Genomic DNA, 10,764 nt, shown 5'->3' on the forward strand with positions numbered 1-10,764 from the left:
CCATACGCCAAGCCCCCTCCCTGCCCATCTTCAAATCATTGCTTAAAGCCCACCTCTTCAATGTCGCTTTCGACACCTAACCTTTGACCTCTATCCAGGAAATCCAGATTGCCCCAATTTGATTGACTGCATTTTTGTCCTTTAGATTGTAAGCTCCTTGAGCAGGGACTGTCCTTCTTTGTTAAATTGTACAGCACTGCATAACCCTAGCAGCGCTTTAGAAATGTTAAATAGTAGTAGTAGTATAAAATAACATTTTCCAAATCCTCCTCAGCTATTGCTTTCAGTATCTGAAAATCCCTCGCATAAGGATGCATCAGAATTTTTATTTGCCAAAACTTGCCCCAAATACTTCTCATCAGGGAACAGAGTACACCTCCTGTTCTGCTCTGCTGAATTTACTCACTGATGGGCTTGTTACCACACCCTACATTGTCTCTGTCTACTTTTGTCCCTCTCTGGAGAATGGAGAAGCAATTGGTCTTTCGTAGTTGCAAGGGAAGATGCAGCTGTTGGTGTTCTCTTCTTAGGAACTCCAGGCCATTTTCAGGCAGACTTTTGTGTCCTGAAAATGGCAAAGAAAGATCAGGATCAAGTATATGTATGGTTTCATCATGAATTAATAATGAGTGCGCCTGTTGAGCAAACTGGACCATTTAGATCTTTATCTGCCATATCTAGTACTATGTTAAAGAAATCTCTCTTCGGTTTAGCTAATCAACTTCTCTGGACAAAACTGTTCTCCCCATTAGTGCTGCTGCTGCGGCTACTGGGCCTAGATTTCACATCAGTAGCATCCACTGACTTCCCTTCTTTGCTTCTACCATTTCCACACCTACTCCTCCCAAGCACTGAGATTTGATCAGACTAGATTGCAAATTCTATATAGCAGGGACTGTTGCTCTTATATGTGTCTGTACAAAGCTGAATACACAGGGTAGCATTTTGCAAATAATAAAGCAGACAGGCAATTTGCCCCACCCTCACTCTTTGCCTTGCACATTCACTTGGCAGTACACTATTGTACACTGCGCTAAGTACGTGAGGTGACAGCCAACCAGTAAAATAGATGAGCCTTAGAAATTTTTATAAGGGCCTCACTCAGCAAATGGAGTAGCACACCACTCTGTTCCTCTTCGCCTGGCCCCGTGTGGCATTTTTTCCCTTCCTACTATCCACTGAATTAGTACAGTAGTCAGTGCTGCTTACTGCATAGACATATACAAAGAAAGCCTCTCTCTCTCACATTTACTTTCCTAATCATATGCAGCTGATATCATTAGCCTTGGAATTTGGGGAAAGTGGCAGGAATAGGCTTATTTAGCTGCTTGTCACAAAATTTCAGCATGATTAGTGAAGTGCTTCACACTTCTATCATCTACTTCACCTACGGTAGCTCTGATTTGTCTGCCCCCTCCCCTTTACGGGTGCAGTTTGTCACCAAATCTAATAAAATGAATAAGGATTTGGCCCATGCCAACCCCTACCTAATTTAATTTAAACGTGTGTAAAACCAAATATGCCCTCATTCATCATGTTACCATTTATGTGAAAATAAATGCATGCCCTTAGTTAAAAAGGTAGGGAATAAAGTGGTAGCTGACAGGGTACTAATTATACTGCCAGCATTGCTTGCCAGGGTGTCTACTCTTTCCTCTTTGCCTTACTCCCTTTCTTCCCATCTCAGTGTGGTGCATGGGAGGGCAATACTCCCACCCACCTATGAGTCACACAGGGTGGCTAGTATGTAATCATCTTCTTTGATGAGGGGTTTCAACTTTTTTTTGTATTTCCAATTGAAAAGAATTCACCAGCACCAACACTCTTAATGTACAGGGGGTTTTGACAGTGAGAGGGATTGACGTCTTCTCTAAAATATTGACTAGTGCAATGAGCACAACCAGGGTGATCCTTCTTGAACTCTTGCTTATTAATAATATTTTCAAAGGAATTTATAACTTTTATAGTCTAAGTCATGTTTGTCAAATCTTTATACCCTAGGGCACATTAAATTCAAATCTTAGTACCCAATAACATCAGAAGGATGGTTGTCTGTTGTCCCCAGTAATCTCTTCATCATCCTATAGGTAAATTACACTTGGTGTCGGCATCATGCATCAGCTGGTGCCCAGGTGGTCTTGTTGCTTACTTCTGCTGAAGCAGCTCATGCCCACCGGTCACACTCTGGTGAAAATACTCCACTGTGTTTCTGCACTTCTTGAGCACTAGCTTCCAAACTAGGCTTCTGCATCCCTTGGTTCCCAAAAGTTGTGCGTCCAACTACCCCCATATAGCAAATGTGCAAAGCACTGGATCCCATATCATCCCTCTCCTTCACTGTCCTTGCTGTGTTCTTCCCAGTTTTTACAAAATAGAAAGGCACAATGGGGTTTTTTTTTTGCCCCTGCCTCTCAACCCTCCATCGTTGTCTTAATTTCCCCTATCCCAGCGCTTCTTAATCCAGTCCTTGGGGACACCCACCCTGTTAGGTTTTCAGGATAGAGACAATGAATATACATGAGATATTTGCATACAATGGGGTAGTGCATGCAAGTTTTGCTGGTGTATATTCATTATACATATCCCAAAACCCAACTGGCTGGGTGTGCCCAAAGGACCGAGTTAAGAAGCACAGCCATACCTCGGCCTTGCTGGGGCAATCATCCAGCTACATGTGCAGCAGAACCCATCGGTACGCTGCTGCTTGCATGCCTCTTTTAAGCTTACACTCTGCCCCTCCCTCATCCATCTGTCACCAGCATGGCCTCAGGAAAATGGAAGCACCTGCAGCAATCTAACTGATTAGGATAGTGCTGATGAAATGCATGCTACACCAATAGTTCTCAAACCATCCTGGGGTCCACCAGCCATTTGGGTTTTCAGGGTATCTATAACAAATAAGCATGAGACACATTCACATGTCCATCACCTCCATTATATGCAAATTTCTCTCATGCATATTTATTAGGGAGATCCTAAAAGCTCAACTGGCTGTGGTCCCCTAGGACAGGTTTGAGGACCACTATGCTACATTTTAACCCTCTGATCCCCAGTCTTCTCTGTGCTGTGCACACTTACCTACTTAGTAGTTGTCCTGGAAGACATCTGGTTAGGGGGGGAAGGGGCACTCAACTCCCCCCCCCCCCCCCCCCCCGCAACTGCTTAAAACCCATACTGTTACCATGAGGGGATATGTAATTTTTTTTTTTCTGAAGTAATTTAAAAACTAGAGTTGGCCAGACTTCAGTACAAAAATATGCTTTGGTTATATATTTGTTTTAAATGCTGCAAAAAGCATTTGACGCTTTATTAGGATTCATTTTGATTCAAAGGGGCTTAATCAGTGCCTGCAACAACTGCATGACCTGAAAACAGATTCTACTTCAGACCCTGTACTGAGGTTCAATACATACGTAAAGAGAAAAATTCAACCCCTGCTGCATCAGGCCTACAGTCAAGTGAAATTTCCCATTATTATTGCATACATCACACTAAATGTTTCTGATCTTTAAAAGGGGACTTGATATACTGCCTCTCTGTGGTTTCTGCAACTACATTCAAAGTGGTTTACATAGTATATTCATTTGTATCAGGGGCAATGGAGGGTTAAGTGACTTGCCCAGAGTCACAAGGAGCTGCAGTGGGAATCAAACTTGGTTCCCCAGATCAAAGTCCACTGCACTAACCACTAGGCTACTCCTCCACTCTAGAAATATTAGACAAAGGGAACCCAAGTAAACACAAATTAATAATTAAAACTTAAGGAAACGTTATCCAACACCCCTCTCTCTCATGTGAAAAAGTAGCAACCACTTAACTTGATAACTAGTTGAACCACCTTTAGCAGCAATAATTGCAATCAAATGCTTCCTGTAATTTGATATCAGTCTTTCATATCACTGGTGAAGAATCTTAGCCCACTCTTCTTTGCAGAACAGTTATAGGTTTTCATGCATGAACTGCTTGTTTCAGGTTCTGCCACAACATCTCTATTGCAATTCAGTCAGGTCTTTCACTAGGTCAATCTGAAATTTATATATGACTAGCTAAACAGAAACAATAACGTTTGCATGTGTGTGCTGGAACATGGTCTTTCAGCATAACCCAATTATGCTTGAGCTTCAGCTCACAGATAAATTTTTAGTACAGTAAAATTTATGGTACTTTCAACAACAACAAGTTTTCCAGGTCCTGAGACAGCAAAGCATTCCCACATCAGCAAACATGGTGGTTCTTACTGTGGAATTCTGTATTTACTTCCACATTCCATTTGTCTATCCATAGAATATTATCCTGAGTGGTTGGGGGGGGGGGGGGGGGGGAAGACATCCAGACATGGTTTTGTAAATACAAGTCAAGCATTGATGTTACTTTTGGATAACAGTTTTTGCTTTGCTACTCTCCCATAAATCCCATTTTTACCCTGTCTTATTGTGGCTTCATGAACACTATAGCTGAGGGCAGAAAGGCCTGAAGTTCTATAGGTGTTCTTCTGGGAAGTTCTGGGACTTTCCTGTTGAAGTTGATGCTGCACGCTTGGGAGTAATTTCAGCAGGCCACCCACTCTTTGGAAGATTCATTAGATTATAGCTCTCACTGGTTTGGAGGAGACCCAGCACTTTTATACCTCGTCTAACATTGCCATTGATCATGGTATAACCTTCTAGTAACTACTTCACTCATTATAGGTTTAGATTCAACAAGGCTGGCTGCATAATCTAATTACCACTTAAATTTGGTCAAATGGTTGATTAAATTACATGGTGATATGAGTATTAGATAATTGTTCTTTAAATATAGTAATATTTTCCAAAAAACTTAAGCAAAATCTATTAGACTAAGAGAACTTGAATAAGCATAAGTATTGGAAACCATCCAGCATGACATACACAATAAGGGTGAAATCAGGAAGGGGCGCTCTTAGCTCACTGTAGAAAATACCCAAGAACCCTAACACCTCCTAGCTGCATATGCCTTTTCCATTGTCTTCAGACTAAGTATGTTATGGAAAGCTCACGTTTTAGGTTACTAAACATGTAAAGCAAGTTTACTGACCATGCTAGCATTCTACTTTGAAAGTTGTGCATGAGTGCTGAATTTGAAAATCACATACATAGCCTCCAGCACAGGGGAATTTGGGGGTTAAGACTAAATCCATGTGCATGTGTAGTCCAACACAGCTAAGTTAAACTCATGACAGCAGGATTTGTTAACTTGTTCTAAAAGGACCCCAAAACTTACATTACTATAGCAATAAAAAAAAAAATTTGCAAACAAAAAACCAAACTTCTATAACAGGGGTGGGCAACCTGAGTCCAAGGGTTGTTTTCAGGATTTTCCCCAGTGACTAGACACGAGATGTGTTTCCATGTACTGCCTCCATTGTATGCAAATAGATATCATGCCTATAACATGTCTGAGTTGTGGTTCTGAATAACCAAGGTTACCCACCCCCCCATTTTAAGAGTATGATATACTGTTGAAACTCCAGGGTTGGAGCCAAGGGGGTAGACTTATGAGAAGCAAGCTGTACCTTTATCACCTTATTAGGCAAAAATGCCATTAGAAAGAGCATGGGATTCTATTAGATTGTAAGCTCTTTGAGCAGGGACTGTCTTTCTTCTATGTTTGTGCAGCGCTGCGTACGCCTTGTAGCGCTATATAAATGCTAAATAGTAGTAGTAAGTAGAGGATAACTAGGTTAGATATGAACATTCATACCAGCATTCCTGATCTCTAATGAGTAGGAAGATAGATAATCCTTGTCAATTCTCATTTTCACCTTCAACATGCAGCCCCACTGTAGAGCTAGATGTTTTGTTTTAGCATTAAGGTCCTATTGAAACTGTGGACAGCAAGTTTTTTTTTTTGGAGGGGGGGGGGAGAAGAGGAAGAGGACAATAGCTTGGAACACCAAAGCAGCAGAGGTGTTAAGTACCCCTTTTGCTAGTCAGCTTTTCAGGATACCCACAATGAAAATGCATGAAAATTTGAAGGTAATGTATGCAAATCCATTTCATGCATATTTGTTGAGGTGATCCTGAAAACATGCATGAAATTTGCATACACTACTTCCATTACATCCAAATCTCATGCATTTTCATTGTGGATATCCTGAAAACCTGACTGGCAGGGAGTAATGCCAGGCCCAACTTGGGAAACAATACCCTAATGTATGCTCAGCTACAGGCTGCCTGGAAAGTATGGACTGGAATAATTCTCTGCTCTTGTCCCTGGCCTGCTTAACCCAATCAACTCCACTTATCTATTGATAAAGCCTTGCTATTCAGTAGGTTTTACAGCAAAAGAAAAATTGGCAAATTTAAAGCTCATGTCAATTTAAGGTCACTCTTACTGAGCAGAAGAACTATGGGTAATATGCATGCAGAAAGCATTTAGCATGCTCAGATAGGCACATATTTTTCTCCAATATATATTAAGGTATCACCAGGGGTAAGTGCATATCATTGGTGTGTATATATACACACACACAGTTGCTGTGATGTCTCCCACACATGTACTCTTATGATACAATCTTCCACAGCTGTTATATCTTGTTTATACGCTGCAGTGATCCAGTAAACTGCAGTGTTAAATGTCTTCTAAAGGCACACAACAGCTTTTGAGGTGGTATTTCTACCATGAAGTGTGTCCCTTTTAAAGGAAGCCCCACATACAGATATGTCTTCATAATTTAGGCACCCCGTTATAGAAAGTTACCCTCCCTCTAGTGTTCTGTACAAAGCATTCTAAATCAGACATACCCTTAGCAAGTAAAAATCTGCCACCTTAATTCTGGTGAAAGCTACCTTTAGTATACATCCCAATGTTTCCAATTTGCTAGCCCTCTAGCCAAAGTATCAAGCCTGTTTTGTACTTAAAAACCCCCAAAACAAAACAAAAAAACAACCCAACCAAGTATTCACATTTCTCAAGTATTCACATTTCTGTAACAAATAGGTTAATTCTACATGATTGAAAAATGGTTCATGGAAGGGGGAAAGGAAAATCTTAAATTCATAACTTAGCTAAGCCTCTGGGTGTCACTGCTGCTTTGATAAGTCTGCTCCTCAAGGTCATTCTGCAGGTCTTATAAATGCTATTTGGAGCTTACAGGTACACATCTAGGACAAGCTAGATTTATTTCTTGGTTCTTTTATTGACGTTGGCAAATTAAAATAGAATAAATTAACAAGTATTTTCTCAAAAAAAGTACAAAAATACTGTCAAATTTTCCTAAAAAGCTTCTAACACAGTAGTATCTTCCCATGTACTGAATAAACTATTTAGCACAGTGTCAGAATCTTGAAGACGAACAAAATAAAATATCTTTTGTGAAATGTTTGCAAACTAAGGGAACATTCCACACCTCAGTATTTGCACATCAGGTGAGGACTAGGTAGCAGATTAACATAACAGTATCATGTCTCCAGACCTATGAAGGATTTAGTCCCATCTCAACCTTCCAGCTTTGCATGTGTTGAAAGGAAAGATCCATCCAGGTGTAGTGCAATGCATAGTTAAAATAAGCAGAGTGGCAGCATCGGTGCAGCACTATTGCCCTTGAAATAAAGTCTTCATCCACCAGAATTTCTTCCACTTGGGCACAGTGCAGTCACTTGAAAATCATAACCCATGAGATTAAGCAAGACGCCCTTCATATCCAGCAGTTCAGCTCCGCAGAGAGCAGGAACAAGTTGTGAAGAATGAGGGGGGGAAAAAAAAATAAGACACCAGCACAAGCCTGGGTTAACTATTAATACGACCTTGCCTATAAGCCAGCCACCGCCTCCCACCCCCCCCAACAATCAATCCTGGCAGCAATGAACAGTTTGTAGAAAGCAGAATGTATACCGTTCCTTGTTTTCTGCCTTTGGAGACCTGGAAAGGCGATACTGTCTCAGAAGGGGCAAGGGAATGATCATTCTCACTCACACCAATAATAGTAATAATTAAAAAAAAGAGGCCAGTTTTCCCTGCAGATTAACAGCTCACTCTGCTGGGCTGCTGTTTGCAAACGAAGTCCGTCATGAAATCAAACTCGTTCTGTCCCAGCCACAGCTCGGGCAACTCCTTGATGCGGTCCAAGCCCAGTTCTATCACCAAGGACATGAGCACTTCCTCGTCTATGAAGTCACTGTCAATGACGCTGGGCGGCAGCACCGCTGCCGGAACGTGCGCCACCGAAGGGGGAACGCTGCCGCCGCTGTGCTTTGGAGCGCAGTCTCTGAAGTGCTGGCTCGCCGGGTGCAAATCCGGCATGTAGTGATTGTGAGGGTAAGGGTGGTGGGTGAAATACTGGTTGTTCAGCTTCTGCAGCTGCATGCTGGCCGTTAACTGGGCTCCCGGGCTGGCCACGGGGGGTCCCATGAACTGGGAGCTGAACCTTGCAGCCGGAGGCATGTTGCTGGTAGGGTGGCCACCGTTGACGTTCCCCGCTGGCCCCATTGCGTGCCTGATGCCACCGTTCGAGTTTATATTTCCACCTCCGTAATGCAAGTGATCGCTCATTAAGGTGTTAAACGCGTGCTGTTGCGGATGGTGATGAGGGCTGGGAAACTGACCCATCCCCATCCGATGGGCCGGGTGGTGGAGAAGCCCATTTGCTCCGTCGGGGAATCGCCCGTGGTTCATGGCCATCATATGGTCTGCCATTGCCAACCTGGAAAATAAGGGGGGAGGGAGGCACGGTAATTTTACTACAGTACTGCAGAGAACCTCACCCCAAAATAAATCCCAGCATTTAAAAAAATATCTATAGGCATCCTGGTTCCGATATATAGGAGCCCAGAATAGATTAACTTTCTGCACGGAAGCGCCTGTCTTCAAGTGCAAACATTACTTTCAGGTTTCTCCAGCTTTTGTTTTCGCCACAATACAACTACAGAGTAGGTTAAATATTGAAGTGGCATATCCTGGTACATAAGACGGTATGATTGGCAAAACCCTTCAAGCAGTCATGCATAGAAGGCACAAGCAGTGGCATAAGTATTACATTGCTTCCCCTCCCCCACTGTATATATACTAATATCAAAACGAGTTAACTTAATTAGAAGACATCCACGGATTTGTTTGCGTTTCCTTTGGCTCTGAGCGAATGACTCGCCCGAATGCTACAATCGAGTTAAAGGGTTAACACCAAGAACATCTACAGGGCATCTGTGCAAGAAGACACCGTATACACATCAGTTACTAATATTTTTAATTCTTATGACAATGCACAAGCAAATAGAAGACCCGATTCACAACAGACACAGCACCCAAGCCTGCGATAAGAAGCTTATGAACTTCCAAACCTCCTTGCAAAGCACATATTTGAGCGCGCGCATTTTATCCTACTATTAAAATTAAAAACAATTCTTACTCGTCTAACTTGTAAACCTCTTCAGCTTGTCGCTACAAACTGTAACGAAGCGATTCACCATCCCCCTTCTCCATGCAACACCTATACAACAACTCTTCCCCCCCCCCCCCCAACACACACCCCAAGAAGATAACCATGCACATTTACATTGCATCTTCCACAACCTTAGAAAGCAAAACAACCTTCCCCCAGGCCGAAAATTTGATTTTTTTTTTTATAGCTCTTCCCAGCAAGGTCGCTATTCAACAACTTTACAGTTAAGTCATGCATTTCCAGCACTTTCAAGAGCCAACAGATCTCGTTAACTTAAAACGTCCAAATGAAAACAACGAATCCTACCAAGCACAGAACAAATACTGAAGAAAGGCGGTAACTTGAAGTCAATTTAAAAATAAAGAGAGTCCTGCACCCTTTACCAGCGAAAATTTCTTGCATTTAAAATTGAAAGATCCCCCCCCCCCCCCCCCGACAATCAAATCTTTAATTATTACACTGCACCTTTTGCTTTTCAAGTCGCGTTTGCAGAGCGGGGAATCAACCAAGACAATCACGCGAAAAAAAAAAAATAAAAGATCTTTTTCCCCCCCCTTCCCGCAAAGCCCCCTGTGTAACGTGATCCTGTAGCAGCTCCTCGGCTTTGTCAGCCCTCAGCGAGATTCAGCCGTGCTCGTGCCAGCAGTGAGAAAGGGGGGCGCGTCCTAGCTTGTTAATATAGCATTGCAGAAGGGAGGAGCAAAAGGAGAGAAGAGGCGACCCAGAAGGAAAACGTGGATGCCTGGAGCATCCAGCCGGAACTGGAAGGGGCTCCGAGAGTCTCCTGCTGCGATTTCCTTCTTCTATCGTGCTGCACGTGCGAGATCACTTTACAGTGTTCTGGTGCTGTTTGCGGTCGTGCTGGGTCCCACGTCGTGCAATCGAGTGTCGGGAAATACAGGGCAACCTGGCTAATACATCGACTTGCCATATGCTCTGGACGTCAGTAATAATAGATTGAAAAATTGACAAATGTTTCAGCTAAAAGCTACACCGCACCCGCCGTAGGTAAAGTTACGGAGGTGCTGTCATATAACAGTCAGAAGGATGCTCTCCCCTCCCCCCCTCATATACATGCTTCCGCCTCGTATTAATTTAATTGATCACGGGCTTGACAGTATCTTGCATTTCTGAATCACTTTTCTTAATTGTAACGATTTCAGGGCGGGCAACTAGTATTTCAAAAACACAGCTTGTCTTCTGGTTAATTGAAATGGCTGCACCTTCCGGGGTGAAATAAAAAAGACATGCAGTGGTCAATGCTTAAACAATCAGTCTCGCTTTCAGGTTAAATGCCATAAAATTAAATAACAGATTTAAATGAAAGAGGCTCATCCCACTACTGGGAATGTGCTATGTAACGCAAG

The 10,764-nt window shown here is 42.6% G+C and overlaps 1 protein-coding gene across 1 annotated transcript; it reads right to left on the reverse strand.

The window, feature by feature from the left end:
• Positions 1 to 7,139: 7,139 nt before the first annotated feature.
• CITED2 (Cbp/p300 interacting transactivator with Glu/Asp rich carboxy-terminal domain 2) lies at positions 7,140 to 10,030 on the reverse strand. Its single transcript, XM_030198538.1, has 2 exons — positions 9,863 to 10,030; positions 7,140 to 8,662 (listed from the first exon to the last, which is right to left on the reverse strand). The coding sequence occupies exon 2, from the start codon at positions 8,653 to 8,655 to the stop codon at positions 7,984 to 7,986; it is 672 nt and encodes a 223-aa protein (XP_030054398.1). The 5' UTR covers positions 8,656 to 8,662; positions 9,863 to 10,030; the 3' UTR covers positions 7,140 to 7,983.
• Positions 10,031 to 10,764: the final 734 nt, after the last annotated feature.

The sequence above is a fragment of the Microcaecilia unicolor genome, chromosome 3 (genome assembly GCF_901765095.1).
Source record: "Microcaecilia unicolor chromosome 3, aMicUni1.1, whole genome shotgun sequence".
Classification (NCBI taxonomy): Eukaryota; Metazoa; Chordata; class Amphibia; order Gymnophiona; family Siphonopidae; genus Microcaecilia; species Microcaecilia unicolor.